This window comes from Mus pahari, chromosome 17 (assembly GCF_900095145.1).
Source record: "Mus pahari chromosome 17, PAHARI_EIJ_v1.1, whole genome shotgun sequence".
NCBI classification, from domain to species: domain Eukaryota; kingdom Metazoa; phylum Chordata; class Mammalia; order Rodentia; family Muridae; genus Mus; species Mus pahari.
In genome coordinates, this window is record NC_034606.1 from 44092515 (window position 1) to 44110315 (window position 17801).

Sequence of the window (17801 nt, forward strand, 5' to 3'; positions counted from 1 at the left end):
CAGCTACAGTGTACTCACATTAAATAAATAAATAAATATTTTTAAAAAATAATTCTTTAAAAAAAACACATGTAAACACTTGGCAGTATGTTTGGGCACTTAGCTGATGTTGCTGTTTGTTGAGTGAATACATGAAAAGAAAAATGGATAGACAGCTTTGTCTGGCTTGGACACATCAGGGCTAGGGTCTACACAGTGGCCCACCAGTTACTAGGTTTCCGTCCCAATCTTTCCCAGGCCCCACCTAGAGAGCCAGCCACTGTGGCTCCCCTGCTATGGAGGAAGTGGCTATGATTGTCCCAAGTGTACAATCTGAAGCCAGCGTATCTGCCAAGAGCCACTGTCTGAGCTGCTGTCACCCTGAGGATGTCCATGGAGCAAGACACCAGGTAGGCCGGCTTTGTCTTGTGGCGGGTGGTCAGTGATCATGCGGTTGCCGGAAGTAGTTCCTGATGAGCCGTGTGTGCTTGGGCTGTGTTAATATTTCTATACTTTGTCCACTTTCCAAGGACATTATTTGTATTTATTTATGTTTATTCTTTGGCTGTCTGGAACTCATTATGTAGACTGGGCTGGCCTTGAACTCACAGAGATCTGCCTGACTCTGCCTTTTTCCTCTTAAAGACAGGCACTCTCTTATTATCTAGCCCAAGCTGGCTGTCCTGGAGCTTGCTATATAAACCAGGCTGGGCCTGAACTCAAAGATCCAGCCGTCTCTGCTTCTCAAATACTGGGATTAAAGGGGCATACGGTCATGCCTGGCTATTTTGTTTTGATTTTGAGATAGGGTTTCTCTGTACAGCCCCAGCTGCCCTGGAGTTTACTCTGCAGACCAGGCTGGCCTCAAACTCAGAGATCCACTTGCCTCTGCCTCCCAAGTGCTGGGATTAAAGTCATGTGCCACCACTGCCTGGCATGCCTGGTTTATTTAAAGAAAAATTTAAATTATATTTATTTACTTATATGTGTGTGAGCACCATGACCACTCGTAGAGATCAGAGAACAACTGGTGGGAGTCACTTTTCTCCTTCTACCCTGTGGGTCCCAGGGATCAAACTCAGGTCATGAGACTTAGAGACAAGAGCGGTTGCCCATGCTTTTTTTTTTTTTTTTTTTTTTTGGTTTTTTTCAAGACAGGTTTTTTTCTCTGTGTAGCCCTGGCTGTCCTGGAACTCACTTTGTAGACCAGGCTGGCCTCAAACTCAGAAATCTGCCTGCCTCTGCCTCCCAAGTGCTGGGATTAAAGGCGTGCGCCACCACTGCCCACAGTCCATGCTTTTATGATCTGTAAGATGAACTGTAGGGTCATCTAATCTATCCCAAGTTCTAGGATTAAAGGCACGAGCAGCTGTATGATTACGGTTTCTCAATTATAATGCAATAAAGCTTTCAGGGGAGGGGAGATTAAAAATAAATAAATAAATCAAGAAAGGCCAGGCATGAGGATGCACGACTATAATCCCAGAGATTGGAGGCCGATGCAGGAGGATTTGCGTAGTGTGACCAACACAGGCTGCCTGCCTAGTGAGCTCTAGGCAAGCCTGAGCTAGAGTGAGACCCTCTGTCAAAACCCAAAGCAAAGCAAAGTTCCAAAGCGACTGAAAGAGACGGGTAGGTCATTAGACTGCTGTCTGTCCAAGGCTCGGCCCTTAAATTCCCACCTCTGTGTGAGAGCTGTCCTTGGCAGGTAGGAGAGGCATTAGCAATGCCTAGGGCCCACCAGCGACTTGTCTCCTCAGATGTGGTATGAAAAAGGAGCCGTTCTCTCACTCTGCCATCCATAAGGGCAGATGCCAAGCTGCAGTTACACACAAGCCCAGAGTGCCCAGGCTCGCACCTTGAGAAGCATGGAACCTGTGACCTCCAAGGCCCCTTCAGCCTCGACCTCCTGTGTGCCTGTCATTCCCAGCAGAACCTGAGAGTCCTCTTAGCCTGGCAGCCAGCTTGCCATTGTAATTGCCAATGTGGTCTCCATTCGTGTGGAGCAGGCAGGCCTGCACTGTCACCTCTGCTGGCCAGTTAGTTACCTACGACGTGACCTGGGGCCACCTAGGTTCTGCTGTCAGAGCCGTGGAGGACACAGCGGTCTCTTCACTCTGGGTACAGGGTATGGCTTAGCCCGAGGTGTATGGAGCCCTTGCATGATATTTATTCCCTGTCCAGAAACTATGCTTGGGGAGTTCTATCTACTGGAGCAGAGCTGTCTACAAAAATGAACTTCTCCCAGCTGAAGGGGAGATGGCAGGCCTGGATCAGAGGGTTCTGGATTCAGTCAGATCTGAGGTGTAGCCTCAGGCCCACAATTCCCCAACAAAGATTATGGTCAACTCATGTAGTCATTTGGAATGCTTGAACTGAGTCAGCATTATATGAAGCAAACGTCCTAGCTCAATGATGTTAAGTAACCCTGTGACATCACTGGCTCCAGGGGGCTGGCTGGTGGCTTAGTCAAAGACATGGATGGAGAGGAAGAAAGGGTTGCTGGAAATGGCTGTTTTATCATGGCTGTGATCTGGCTACGGAGTTGTCAGGCCACAGGGCTGAGGCTCTGAGGACCTTCGGCAGCTTGTGAAGTTCGGGAGGGGAAGAGAAGGGGACAGTATGGAATGCGCAAAGGTTTTTGAGGCAGAATGGATGAGGGACATCGGAAGGCTGGTGATTGGCCACTGAAGGGGAGAGCTACCCAGATACTGGATGGAGAACTGGGGTGGGGGTGGGGGTGGGGCTGACTCTCCCTGGCTTTGTGAGCTTTGGCTTTGTGGACACACTGAGGACACATTGAGGACCTTAGACTCCACCTCAGGGGTCAGGGGCCACACTGAGGATTTTACACAAGAGAGCGAGAGACTAAAGTGATCCGGGTTTCATTTTCAGTGTTGCCGTGGTTGCTGGGCAAAGTGTGGAATTCAGGGAGAGAGAGGGAAACAGGGAGATGCTACAAGTATGCGTGTTCCCTTCTCCTCTCTATAAAAAATTATAAATAATTTTTAAAAGGTAGAGCTGTGCATGGTGGTGCACGCTTTTAAAATGTCAGAACTCAGGAGGCAGAGGCAAGCATATCTCTTTGTGTTCAAAGCTAGCCTGGGCTACATAGTGAGTTTCAGGCCAACCAGGCCTATAAAGTCTGCTTTTTTTTTTTTTTAAATTGCCAGGCTGTGGTGGTGCATGTCTTTAATCCCGCACTTGGGAGGCAGAGGCAGGCAGATCTCTATGAGTTCAAGGCTGGCTTGGTCTACAGAATGAGCTCTAGGTCAGCCAGGGCTGTTACACAGAAAAACCCTGAATCAAAAAACAAAACAAAAAAATTTAAAAGGTTGAAAACAATAGAGGACAAACAGTGTCACTCTCTGGTCTTCCCAGCCCCTGACTTCCATCCTCAAAGTTGCATAAAATGAGTCAGTTTTTTTTCTGACCCTATCAAGCCACCTCTTCTGGAACTTTCTGGCTGCCTCCCTGGACCCCATTCCATAGCATGTCTCCAAGGAACCAAATGTGACCAGTGCCCCACCTTGCCCCAAAGGACTCTGGATTCTTGGCCCCATTTGCCCCTATTTCCAATCCAGAAGTTTTGGATACACGGAGCACACAAAGTCTATGCATCACTGGTGGAGTCTGGAGAGGTGGCTCAGTGCTCAAGAGCATTCGTTCAGAAGACCCAGGTTCAATTCCCAGCACCCATATGGCAGCTCACACCTGTCTGTAACTCCAGTTCCAGGGGATCTGACACCGTCCAATGAACACTAAATTATATATATGTATATATATGTATATGTATATATATGTATATATATATGTATATGTATATATATATATGTGTGTGTGTGTATATATATATATTTGTAAGCAATACTGGCTGAGTGGGTCAGCATAATCCCAATTAGGTCCTCCCCCCACCTACCACAGGGGACGGCTTAAGCCTCCCTGTTCATGGCTTCAGCTGCTCTAGAATATGTAGAAATGGAGTGCTGGAGAGATGGCTCTGAGGTTAGAGCACTGATTGCTCTTCTAGAGGTCCTGAGTTCAATTCCAAGCAACATGGTGGCTCACAACCATCTAGAGAGACATGGTGCCCTCTTCTGGCCTGCAAGCATACATTCAGGCGGAATGCTGTATACATAATAAATTAATAAATCTGAAAAAAATATAGAAATGGCTCTGGTCACAAGGTGTCCCCTACGACCCAAAGTGGAGCCCCAGGATAGTCACATGGTACTGAGCAGACCATGGCCCGGATTGGGGAGGGGGGAATAGGTTGCATGAGAGAGCCTTGCTTTATGCTAGGGCCTCACAGACCTTTATGATCTATGTGTTGTCATTCCTTGCTGACCCCACCTTTAGAGAGGGTCTTTCTATGTAGCTCAGGCTGGCCTTGAACTCATGATCCTCCCATCTTAGTGCTTCCAATGCAGGCGTGTATCACCACGTCTGGTTAATTTATTGATGTTTATTGTATTTATTTTATTGTTTTTTTTAAATTATTATTATTATTATTATTTTTGGTTTTTGAGACAGGGTTTCTCTGTGTAGCCCTGGCTGTCCTGGAACTCACTTTGTAGACCAGACTGGCCTCGAACTCAGAAATCCGCCTGCCTCTGCCTCCCAAGTGCCTTAAAGGCATGTGCCACCACTGTCCAACTTATTCTAACAATTTAACATTTGTAAGATTCTACTTAATGTTCTCCATCAGGTTTTGTACTTGTAATTCTCCTCATGTCCCCTAGGGGGTGGCTGTGGTTATCATGACAATTTTATAGGTGAAGTAATTGAGTACAAACCACCTCTCCAAGGTCTTGGTCCTCTGCCTCTTCCCATAGACAAGAAGGCCCAGAAAGGGAAGCCACCAAGTGAGATCACCCAGCTGAGGTGGGACCCGGGTCTGTCTATAGCCAGAGACTGGCGCTGACAAGAGGCAGGCAGGAAATCAGAGCTGCGGACTGACAGACAACTGGACATGTTCTTGTGAATGGGGGAGGGGAGGGGACTAAGGATGAAAGCAAGACCCAGGTGCCATGTCAGACCCCCCCATCCCCCGGGTTCATGCTGGGTGGAGCCTTGGGAAGTGCAGAGGTTAGGATCGAGAGTCTGCTCTCTCCTTCGTGTGGAGGCGCTGTCCCCAGGGTGGCCAAGGCGCCAGGCCTGGCTGTGGATCTGACACCTCCTGCTGCCTGGCTCTGATCAGATCCTGGCTGTGGGGCAGGTGTGAAACTGAATGCCTGAGGAGCGTTGTTCTTTGGCCTGGATATGGCTGCCGACCCTAGCCCTTCCTTAGCGTAGCCTGGCCTTGCTCATGGTCACTTTCTTGAATCCTAGAGCACTTCTGCCCACCCAGGGCACTGCCTGGGCCACAGCCTCTGTCCCAGTCGCCAGGCTCCAGGGTCCCCAGGGAGACTCCCACCAGGCCTGCTCTCAGGTGAGCGGACCGGATCGGGTTCCTTCGGTTTCATGTCCCTCATTGTTCTTGGCTGGGCCCCGGCTTATGAAACAGTAATGAGGGGCCCTGCTCCCGAGGCTGGCCCCTCTAAGGTTTCTGTGTGCGGAACTCTGCAGCCACCGCGGCCCAGAGTCGGGGCCTGGGAGGGTGGCAGCGTGGGGGCCTGAGCCGGAGCCCCCCGGGAAAGAGGGTGCTGACAGCCGCCAGCTGCCACCGCCGGAGCCCGCTGCCCAGGTAACCTGAGAGGAGGCGGGGCACAAGGTGCTATGGCCCTGTCTCCCACCACCAGGGGAGGGCCCTGCCATTCTGGGAGGTGGAGGGAATAGGGGGGCCTTCTTGGAGGGGAGCAGCCATTCCTCTTGGCTGAGACCAGTACCAGCCTTTCCAGGTGTGGTCCTGCTGTCGGCAGTGCCAAGGGCTGTGACCCTCTGCTTTGGACTTTGCCTCTCCTGTAGAGGAAGAGAGCCCTTCATTTCTTCTAGATCACCTTAGCCCCTCCACCTTCAGACTTCCTCGGGCCAATCCCCTCTTTCCCTCTTGTCTTCTGGATGCAAGAGTGTTCTGGGGCCTTTAAGTTCCAGTTCTAAGGAATGCACATGTAGATATGCGTTTACATGATCTTGCATACATACTTGCATTAGTGTAGCTGACAGATCTGCACACATGCAATTGGGCACATATCACTCAACGATGATGTATGCATGGGTGCCCCAAACAACAGGTATTTATAAACAGATGTTCCTAGACCTGTGCATGTATGTGTACATGTATGTGTACGTGTATGTATATGCACTTCAGGTTGCTTGCCCACTCGCTCTGACCTGGGTCCCCAGGGCACCTCCAGCTGATGGGATGGTAGGTCTCCTTGAGCAGGGATATCCCAGGAGGTGACTTCTGGAGACATCCACCAGTCTGAGCTGGGAGGGGCTGTCTGGGTGAGGGGGAGGGGGAGTCCCACGTGGGCCTGAGCTGTCTCCTCTCTCCACCGGGGCCCAGGAGCCTCACAGCCCTTCCAGTGCTGAGGCACCCTACTTCGACCTGCCTCGCTGCCCACCGGCCCTGCAGGACCCACTCCGCACCACCACTTGTGTTGGCCAGTCTGTGCACAGCCTTGGTCTCGGCCTTGGGCAGGAGCCTCAGAGGTGGGTAGAGCACCAGGCTTCAGGAACGGGCTGGGGGTGGGGGAGAATGCCCACCCATCCCCCACCATGCATTTCTTCATGACAACAGTATCCATCTATAGGAGCTGCCATGGGTCACGTGGTCAGCCCACAAAGTCTGGGCACAGAGGGCTTTAGGCATGATTCCTGGGGTCCCTGGAAAGCTCACACTGATCTGTCCCTTTTGTACTTGGGTCTCTGACCCTGGCCCTGGCTGTCTTTCTTGGTGGTTCTGCCCATCCCATAATTCCATGGGGTAGGGGATAGCTATGTACTTCTCCCAGTCCTTGTGTGTGGCTTTAAATGATTGAAGGAGCCAGGTGCTGTGGCAGATGGATGTAATGCCAGCACTCAGAGGTGAGAGGATTTGGAGCTCAAGGCTAGCTTGGGTTACATAGCTAGACTCTGTCCCTTTTTGCCTCCCAAAAGGCTGAGTGGTCCTCTTAGCAAAGTCACTTCTTATCACCCCTGCTTGACGGGGTCCCCAGACTTTGAGATTCCTTTCAGTCCAGACCTAAACTAGCCCCAGGTTCCCTACTGGGGTCATGAGACTTTGAGAGGCCATGGCTCGAGGGTCCAGAGAGCTGGATCCTGCCTTCATATCTGCTGTGATGGGCTGCGGGACCTTTGGTGTGTGATTGCATCTCTTTATGCCTTACTTTTCCTGTTTGTAAAATAAGAGGGGCTGTGAGACCTTAGCTCCATGACAGGCTGTGTGCCTAGGACCCTGGGTTCCACTTCCCATACATCGGACATAAAACTTGAAGAGAGACCGTACCAAATCCTCATTGTGTGAGAGCAAGCCTCCGCCCCAGGTGGGCATTACTTTAAGAGAAAAGGGTGGCTCTGGCGGTCAGTGTGTTTTAGGGAGTCTGGGGACACATTCATTGTAGAATCCTTGATGCGGGACTTGTCAGAGCATTTGATTTGCAACCCCGCGTCATGTGGTTTAGGCGTGAGTACATGGATGTGTGTAGAGTGCTCCCTTCTTCCCTTAAGGGTAGACCTCCTTTACCGTGTTCTCGCTCCTGCCGGGTTTATATTTTGGATTGGGGGCTTAGCCTTGAACAGCAGAGCCACCTCTCCAGCCCTCCTTACTAGTTTATAGGCCCGAGTGTGGGTCACCTTGGGAATACCGTGAGCCTCGAGCTCCGGTCACAAGGACTTCGTAAGGCGCACTTACCTCCACAGCGCCTGCCCTCGGAGCCTGCTTCACCTCACGCTGCTTAACTGCCTTCACCTGGGAGCCAAGCTTGGCGTGCCCACGGCTGCCCACTCCTGTGGGAGGGTGCAATGCCAGGTCTAGGAGGTGGCCGACATACAGCCCAGCCCAGACACCCTCAGCACTGACCTCCTGTCCTACAGCAGTGGAACAGTTCACACCCTGGCTCGGTGTGAACACGCCCACATGTAGTACCTGGGTGGGCGGGGCTCAGTCTTTGTTACCTTTTGAGGGGAAAGTCATTGATCTCTCTCTCTCTCTCTCCTTCCAGGGTCTGGTCCCCAACAACAGCTCTCCCTGCAGAGGGCCCTGCAGCTGCCCCAAAGAACAGGCACCAGGACTCCGAGGGGATACCCTATCTGGAGGGCCTGGCCTGTAGTAGCTGCACTGACGACAACGACAATAAAGACGAGGACAAGGACCCCAACTCCAACACCAGCTCCAGCCAAGACAGCAATACCCCTCATGATACCAGCAATTCGTCTTCTGTGGTGAGCCGAGGGCAGGCATCTGGGGACAAGAACAGGGTCACCTAGTGTCCTCAGCCCTGGTGACAGGGGGAGCTCTAAACCTCCAGAGGAAGAACCGCTAGGCCAAGCTTAGCCTTTGCTTTCCCTGCCGGGAGGGCGGGACTGCTGGGCTGGCTCAGGGAGGGGGTGGGCGTGGGGCTCAGTCCCTAGGGACTTAGGTTGAGTCACCAGCTGGCTCAGGCCTCAGGGCTGAGAAGTAGGTGTGGTGTCCAGGGCAAGCACAAGACTGGCCCCAGCTCTGCTCTGGCCACGTGCTTCTGAGTCCATAACCAGTCCTAGTGTCCACTTCCAAAGGTGGAGGGAAGAGACTGGGCTTGGGAGCTGGGGGGGGGGGACTGGCAGGAGACAGGAGCCTAGAGGTTGACCCTTTGCCTGCACACTCAGACCTGTCCCATGAGACATCCCCACCCCCACCAAAAGGGAAACGACAGAAAAGCAACTGCCTAGCCTGTTCTCACACGTGGCAGGTGCCACACAAAGGCCTCAGTGGACCTGAGCCCAAGAAAGCGTCTCCAGCACCCTCCAAGCTAGAGATTGCTGTGGCCCTGTTAGGAGCTGAGGCCCAGAGACTGGAAGCACTTCACCCGAGACCACACAGCTGGGAAGTGGAGGGCTTGGGATGTGAACCTATTTCTCCCATCTGTGTGACTTTGGCCCAGCATTTGGCTTTAAAGGCTGTGTCTCCTCAAGTCTGACCAATGGTCCACTGTGGCTGAGAGCCTCACACAGGCAGCAGGTGGCCTTCAAATCCTGTTATTCTGCCCTTCGTGCTGGGAGAACAGACCCAGGGGCCCTCTTCTCCTCGCCAACAAACTCTTCTCTTTAGCAGGATTGGGACACTGCTGAGAGACCAGGGGTGGTCCCCAACAGGAACAGACTCACCGAGATGATCCCAAGGAGGCCTCAGGAGGGACTGAGAGCTGACAGTGTTCGAAAGGCCACCAGGTCCCCAGCCCGAGGAGACACAGCAGGCCAGAGAAAGGAGAGTGAGTCTTTCCTGGTCTCATTACCATGAAGTGATGATGGCCAAGGGCCCCTGTCTTCCTTGGAGGGACTGCATTTTTTTTTAATCGATTTATTTTTATTTTATGTGCATTGGTGTTTAGGCTGCATGTACTGACAAGTGGGTGCTGGAATTGAACCCAGGTCTTCTGGAGCGCAACCAGTGCTCTTAACAGCTGAGCCATCTCTCCAGCCTTGAGGGCTCAAATCTTACTGTTTGTTTGTTTCTTTCTTGCTTGCTTTCTATTTTGAGACAAGATTTCTCTGTGTTGTCCTGGAACTCGCTCTGTAGACCAGGCTGGCCTCGAACTCTCAGAGATCCCGCCTGCTTCTGCCCCCTTAGTGCTGGGATTAAAGGTGTGCGCCACCACTACCGCCCAGCCAAGGGCTTGAATTTTAGTAATAGATGTTCTTGTATGGTGTGCCATACTGACCTCTCTAGAAAGATTGGAGCCTCTAAATTCTCAGAGTCTGAAGCTGGCTGAACACAAATGGAATACCTGCCATAAATAGAGTGATCAGGTGGGACTTCAGGTATGGCCGGGCCCAGGTGTTCAGACAATACTGCTGAAGTGGCTCTATTCTTCGCTAAACCCTTCTCCAAATAATAGCATGATATCCACCAGACGGACTAGTCTGTGTCCCCCAGAAAAAGGGCGTGTCTTTCTCGTGACTACAGTTAAAGTCTCGTGATGAGCTTGCAGAGGGAGCACTGTGTGTCATTTCAATGACCAGGTCTGGCATCCTGTGCAAACCTGGTGGCCTGAGCTAGGAGGAGGGAAGAGTCCCCAGGGGCAGTCGGGTGCTGTTCTGAGAGAGGGGAATGGGGACCTCTGTTGTGCCAAGTCTATAGAGGTTGGCGAGGTTGGCCAGCATCTTGCTGGGATATGAGCCTAGCGTGGTGGGCACCATATTCTGTCCCTGGTATCTTTCTTCAGTATGGTCAGGGGTTGGGGCTAGAATGCCTGCTACCTCCCACCCCCCACCCCACCTCCGGTTGGCAGTCCTGGCTTTTTCTGGTCCCTGCAGAAGTCTCATCAATGTACAGGAGTGAAGTTTGGGTCATGATGCTCTGGGGTCTCAGGGGGAGTTTGCATGGACCCTTGCCCTAGAAAGCTCACCTTTCAGCAAAGCAGACTGACAGGAGCCAGCTGCAGTGACCCAGGACAGAGAAAGAGAATACACAGGAATAAGGGAAGACGTGGGTACAGGGCTGGCACAGGACAGGAGGGGCTGTTTAGACCAAGGAGAGCAGGGCAGGGAGGCAGAACTCTGTGACCCATTGGCAGCTGCAGTTTAAATGTGGGTAGGGGAACACAATAAGGGTGGGCTATGCCGGGGCCTCCTCAGCCTTGCCAAGCAGTTGGGAGTCTCTTCTCTAAGCATGGTTTGGGCAGCATGCAGTCAGAATGCAGTGAGGTAGGAGGATTAGAAGACAGGTAAATTCGTGGCAGCCACCTAGCCTCCTGTCTCCACCTCTTCCATGCTGGGATTACAGACGGGGCCCCACCCAGCCAGGCTTTGTTGTGTGGCTCTTGAAAGTGTGTGGTATCCTCACACACTTTCAATAGATAAGCAAAGATGGAAGGCTGTGACCTACTTAGCCAGAATCTGTGGCCACTGTCCACCTGGTGGCCACTTGCTGCATTGCACTCAGGGCCTAACTAGGCACATTGGAGCTGGCACAGCTCACTGGGGGGTGAGGGGGTGCAGGGCACAGATTGCCCAAGCACAACTGTGTACCTGCCCTGTGTGGAGGCCTCATCCTGTGAGAACCAGGCCCTAGAGGACCTTAATGGATGGGGCGGCAGGAGACAGAGCATCAGTATGTGGCACAAGGGGTAAGGCAGTTGGAGGCGAGGCCGGTCCAGAGCCAGAGGTAGGAGCATTTTGTATACTGTATACTTACTGTGTGCTGCGTCCCTACTGTGTGCTGCACACCTCTGCAAGTCCTAGAGGCACCACGGGAATGCAAGGCCCTTCCACACAGAGCTGCCAAACAGGACCTCAAGGAAACAGTCATGAGAAGGGCACGGAAGGCAGCCCCTGGGCAGGGAACCTAAGTACCAGAAGGCAATAGACAGGCAAAGATGGAAGGCTGCTTCCGACAGGCATCAGCAAGAGAAACAGCCCTGGGGTTGTAAGGCTCCTGTGTGGTGTTGGAGGACCTTAAAGGATGGGTGCTGGGCCTAGGATTGAGGGCGAGGCATGGAGAGGAGAAGGAGACAATTCCTGCACAGTCAGAGTCTCATTCCAAATCCAGCAGGGAGCCCTGGGACGGGACGGGATGGTATTTTCCTTCATTTCATTTTGAAATAATCGTAGATTGGCCGGGATAGTAGCTATAGTGGCTACTGGACCCTTTGCCCAGGTGCCGCTGATGTTAGCTTCATGCACAACACAGAACATGTGCAGAGGGTGGAGTTAAGCAGTTCACATTGGTGGGGGCTGGGGTTTGTCTCTCAGCACAACACTTGCCTGGCAGTGTGAGACCCTAAGCCCCAGCCCCAGCCCCAGCCCCAGCCCCAGCGAGAACACTAAGATCATTAACCTAGCACTATAAACTACATACTAACCAGATCCACCAGTTTCCCTTCTACGATCCCTTTGGGCTTGTTTGTTCGTTACAAGATCTTGTTAAGGTATCCCTGGCCAGCTTCAACCTCTAGACCCCTAGGTGGCCACAACTTTGCAGCAATTCTCCTGCATCATCCACCTCTCAAGAGCTAAGGTTACAGTTCCCACCAACCCGATCTCCTTTTTATTTATTTATTTTGTTTATTTTGTGTACACGGGTACACTGTCGCTGTCTTCAGACTGAATCAGAATCCCATTACAGATGGTTGTGAGCCACCATGTAGTTGCTGGGAATTGAACTCAGGACCTCTGGAAGAGGAGTCAGTGCTCTTAACCTCTGAGCCATCTCTCCAGACCTCCAATATCCTTTTACTGATCCGGGACATAAAGCAGGATCTCTGACTGCATTTAGTCACCTGGTCTCTGGTCCTTCCTCCTGTGTTACCTTCCTGGCCTCTGTGTCACCTGCTTGCCCCTCAAGGGTTGTGAGCAGGGCAGCTCAAGTCACCTTGCTTTGTCAGGGGTGGGGGGTGGGGGAGGAATGATGACACTTGACACAGAGCACTCATGCCAGCATCCTCCTGAGATTGTCCCAACAAATGACAGTGACCGTGGGTGGGGACTGAAGATGACAGAAGCATGTGGATTTAGAGGACATCGTGTGGAGCCCAGGGTCACTCCAGTTCAGAGTTCTGACTTCAGGGACATCGGCTACTAGTGTAGCAGGTTGGAGGAGGGGATGGGGCTGTGGGTAAAAAAATATATGTCCTCATGAAGGCAGCCATGGTTACTACCTCAGGGGGAGGAACAGGACACACAGCTGGTGGCTAAGGGATTGAGAAGGGTGGCGGTTGACCCCAGGTTGGTGACAGCCAGGAGCCATGATGTGGTCACCGTTGGGCAGTTCGCTCATCCTCCAGAACAGCACCCCTCTGACATCAGCACCCCTCTGACATCAGCACCCCTCTGACGACATCAGCACCCCTCTGACGACATCAGCACCCCTCTGACATCATCAGCACCCCTCTGACATCAGCACCCCTCTGACATCCTGCAGGCCACGCCGCCTAAGTGTTAGTTATTTTATATCTGCCAGAAGAAAGTTAAGGCAGCAAGGCATGGTGGCATGACAGTAGTGTGACAGCCGGTCACAATGGATCAGTGAAGCACCTACGCCAGTGGCTCTCATCTTCCCCGATGCTGCGACCCTTTAATACAGTTCCTCATTGCGTGGTGACCCCAGCCCTACCATTATTTTAGCTGCTACTTCATAACTGTGATTTTGCTACTGTTTATGAATGGGAATGTAAATATCAGTGTTTTCCGGTGGTGTTAGGCAACCCCTGTGAAAGGGTGGCTCTAACCCACCCAGGCTGCAACCCCCAGATAGAGAAACGCTGATCTAGATATTCTGAGCAACCCCCACCCCGACCCTGTGACCTCTCTTTTTAAAAGTTCATTTATTTATTTGTACGTGGGTGTGAATTTACACACGTGCATGTGGACGTGTGCCAAGGTGCTTGTGTGGAGGTCAGAAGACAGCCTCTCCACCATGTAGGTCCTGGGAATCAAACTTAGATCCTGAGCCTTAGCCGCAGGCACATTCACCTGCTGAGCCATCTCACCGGCCCTCCCTTGCTCTCTCCGAATTAGTCACTCTGGGACCCGAGTACGGGGGCTGGGGGCGGGGATAATACTCTCCATATTCCAGCCGGCCCTTTCTTCTTCAGTTAACCCAAACTAGAAGCACCCTCACAGATATGCTCAGAGGTTTGTCCCTGGGGTGAGTAGGTCTTGTTGACAATATCAACGGTCACAGGCCATAACCTGCTCTGTGCGAGACCTGGCATTCTGCATCTCTTGCAGACGTGCAGGTGCCCATTTCACCAGCAGCCTGCAGCCTTGAGCATTTCCAGCCTCTGGGATGAGTGTCTGGGACAGGAGGGTAGGTAGAGTCCTTTGGTGTAGGCATAGGTGCAGGCACTATGCCTTGGCACTCATGAAAGAGGGTTCTTAGAAGTCATTGTGTGTCCGTGGCCTGGCCGTAGAGGGGACCTATGCTAGTCTCAGCCTAAATAGAAAGGGTGTCTGTTTGGAACAGACACTGAAGCCTATTAGAAGTAGGTTGGGGGCTGCACCAGCTTTCTGTCCCTGGATTACTCTCCTCACCTTAAATGTCCTCATATTTCTCCAGATTCTGGCAGTGGTGGACAGAGCGCTGGCCAGCACTGGGCAAAGCTGCGATCAGAAAGCGGTTACTTCTCTCTGGAGCGACAGGGCTCAGGGCAAACCCAGGCTTCCTCCGGAACACCACCGAGCGGACCTCGGACCACCACCCAGGCTTCTTCTGCTCAAAGGGATGTTCTCCAGGCCGCTTCTGCACAAGGAGCTCCCCAAACCTCCTCTCTGCCCCGAAACACCCAAAGGGACACACAGCAGAGCACCCCTAGAACCTCTTCTCCTTCCAGAGTATCCCAGCGGGACACTCCTAGAGTCATGTCCACCCAGCGGAAGAATACCCCCCTCTCCTCTCCCCTCAGAGCCACTCCAGAGACCCTAAAGACCTCTGCACCAGAAGGTGGCACCCGTGTTACACCACCTCCTTGTGCCCAAGACTCCTCTCCCAACAGAACCAGCCAGCGGGACAGCTCTAGAACTCCCTGTGCCCAGAGGAACAACCCCAGGGCCTCCTCTCCCAACAGAACTACTCAGCGGGACAACCCCAGGACTCCCTGTGCCCAACGGGACAACCCCAGGGCCTCCTCTCCCNTCCCTGTGCCCAACGGGACAACCCCAGGGCCTCCTCTCCCAACAGAACTACTCAGCGGGACAACCCCAGGACTCCCTGTGCCCAGCGGGACAACCCCAGGACCTCCTGCACATCACAGAATACCCCCAGGACCCCTTCTACCCAAGCAGACAAGACTACAGCTTCTTGCAGCAAATGGGAGCATCTCCGAAGCGCCTGCACCCAACGAGACAACCCCAGGACCTTCTCTCAAGGCTGCACCCCAAAGGACAATCCAGGACCACCCTCTCCCCGCCGTGCCACTCAGGGGAGTAGTTCCAGGAACCCTTCTCCCCACCGTACCAACAAAGATATCCCTTGGGCTTCCTTTCCCCTTCGGCCAACACAGAGTGACAATCCCCGAACCTCATCTCCATCGCGCACCAAACAAAACCAGGTGCCTTGGGCATCCATTTCTCTCCGGCCAACCCAAGGGGACAAGCCTCAGACCTCAGCTTCTACCAGGCTAGCTCACAATGACCCTCCCCAGCAGTATTCGCCATCCCTGGCCACCTCCTCCTCTTCCTCTCACAACCCTGGCCATCCTAGTGCCTCTAGGACTTCATCGCCTCTTCACGCAGCACCACGAGGGGCTCCCCAGACCTCTTTGGAGTCCTCTCAGCCACCCTGCACTGTGTGCATCGGGCACCGGGACGCACCTCGCGCCTCTTCCCCACCTCGCTATTTTCAGTATGACCCTTTCCCCTTTTTCCCGGATCCCCGCTCGTCTGAGAGCGAATCCCCCCACCACGAACCCCCCTACATGCCGCCTGCAGTGTGTATTGGGCACCGCGATGCCCCCCGGGCCACTTCGCCACCTCGTCACACCCAGTTCGATCCCTTCCCCTTCCTCCCAGACACATCAGATGCTGATAATGAGTCCCCGCAGCACGATCCCCCTCAGTTTCCCCCACCAGTGTGCATTGGGTACCGCGATGCTCCGCGAGCCTCTTCCCCACCACGCCAGTTCCCAGAGCCCTCCTTCTTCCAAGATCTCCCCAGGGCCAGCACAGAGAGCCTTGTCCCTTCCACAGACTCTATGCATGAGCCTCCCCACATTCCCACTCCTGTGTGTATTGGGCACAGAGACGCTCCCTCCTTCTCCTCCCCGCCACGCCAGGCCCCGGAGCCTTCCCTCTTCTTCCAGGATCCTCCTGGGACCAGTATGGAGAGTCTTGCTCCTTCCATTGACTCTCTGCATGGCTGCTCACTGCTGCCCCCCCAAGTTTGCATCGGCCATCGGGATGCACCCAGAGCCTCCTCTCCTCCCCGCCACCCACCTAGTGACGTAGGTCTCCTGGCACCCTCACCTCCACCAGGTAGCTCGGGCTCCCGGGGCTCAGCACCCCCAGGGGAGACCAGGCACAACTTGGAGAGGGAGGAGTACACCATGCTGGCTGACCTGCCCCCACCCAGGAGGCTGGCTCAGAGGGGGCCGGAGCCCCAGGCACAGGGCAGCCACGAGGGCCGTACCCGCAGCCCTGGCCGAGCAGAGGTGGAGCGCCTCTTCGGGCAAGAGCGCAGGTGAGCCAGGGCAGGGACAGCCAGGTGGGCTGGGGAGGAGAACAGTTGGAAAGTTCCAGAAGCAAGAGTTCAAGCTGTACAGTCTTGGGCAAGTCACTCTCTATCTATATGTTAGGGTTTTTGTTTGTTTGTTTGTTTTGTTTTGTTTTTTGTTTTCGTTTTTTTCCTTTCTAAGGTTGAAGTAATACTATGGGTAGCCAGGTAGTCAAAAACACTGGAGTCTGACCGTCTAAGTTCAAATCTGGGGTCAAAGCTACCCTATATCTTGTGATACCTGATTAAAGCAATTTAGCTTCCCTTAAGTCTCAGTTTCCTCATCTGTCAGATGAGGAGAGACTGTCGTTAGCACATTGATTTTTATTGAGGGGAAACTCCGGAAGAGTTTGATCCAGAGTGGTGGTGGGTTTTAGTGTTTCTTCCCTGCAGGAGGGAGAAAAGGAAAGTGCCTGTGACTGGTTCTCTGTGCCTGGTGGGAAGACAGAAAGGCTGTTTTCCATGTATGGTCCTGGGCTGGGGATGTAGCTCAGGGGTGGAGTGTTGGATCGGCTGCATGCACAGGTCATGTGCTTGATCCACGGCTCTGAGTGGATAAACACCTTGGGTTTTATTCCTCTGGGTGCTGGGGATGGACCCCAAAATGTACACCTGCCAAGGAGATACTCACCCCGGAGCTCCCAGAATTGCAGACTTTCAAAGGTTAGGCATTACCTTCCAGGGACAGGGACACAGAGTCTGTGAATGTCCTAAGGCACCAGAAGCGTGTTACTGTTTGGACCTCTCCCCCTCCCGTCCCCCTGCTTGGCTGGCTGGGATTTCTCTGTTCAGCAGAGCCAGCCCCTGAGGTTTATTTATTTATTTATTTTTTAGAGATGTACTTCCACTAATTAAAGACAAGAGAAATAAGGTAGGGCGTGCCTAGATGTCTGGAAACATTGTATTATCTAGTGGGTTTTGCTGAGTGGGACAACCCCCCACAGGAACGCTAGAGCATTTCCAGTTCTCTGTGGCTGACCTGGAACTCCCATGGTAGACCAGGCTGGCCTCGAACTCAGAGATCCGCCTGCCTCTGCCTCCTGAGTACTGGGATTAAAGGCGAGTGCCACCACTGCCCAGCTCTGGCACCCTAAGATCCTTTTCTTTGCTGGCCCTCAGGCAACATTTCTGTAAGATCAGAATTTGGATGAGAAGTTTTATTTTTTCTTTGAATGCCCGTCCCCGTAAATTGGATCCATTTCCTACCCAAGAGAAGCTTTGTTGACTCTGGCACTCGTGTGTTTATTTTCTTTGGTCTTTAAAAAAAGGAAAACCAAGTTTGGGGAAGGAGTGGGTTGGAGACAAGGTCCCTTTGCAGCCCAGGTTGGCACTGAACTTGCAGTGTAGCCAAGTGTTGGGTGTACACAAGTTCACTACCATGTTGGCTCTGAAATAGAAATCACAGATGTATATACACATTTATTAGGTATTCTGCCTCAGAGTTACTTATTCTTTTATTTTAAGTTTTAACAATTATTTCGGGCTGGTGAGATGGCTCAGTGGGTAAGAGCACCCGACTGCTCTTCCGAAGGTC

General features: G+C 52.8%; 1 protein-coding gene across 1 annotated transcript in view; it reads left to right on the top strand.

The window, feature by feature from the left end:
- The window catches only part of LOC115065693 (TRIO and F-actin-binding protein-like), an 18932-nt gene extending 2694 nt beyond the window's left edge, over positions 1 to 16238 (top strand). Inside the window, 7 exon segments of the mRNA XM_029548152.1 lie at positions 238 to 389; positions 5311 to 5410; positions 6428 to 6573; positions 8085 to 8304; positions 9173 to 9329; positions 14117 to 14689; positions 14692 to 16238. Coding sequence (XP_029404012.1) covers positions 367 to 389; positions 5311 to 5410; positions 6428 to 6573; positions 8085 to 8304; positions 9173 to 9329; positions 14117 to 14689; positions 14692 to 16238 — 2766 coding nt within the window. The 5' untranslated portion in view covers positions 238 to 366.
- Positions 16239 to 17801: the final 1563 nt, after the last annotated feature.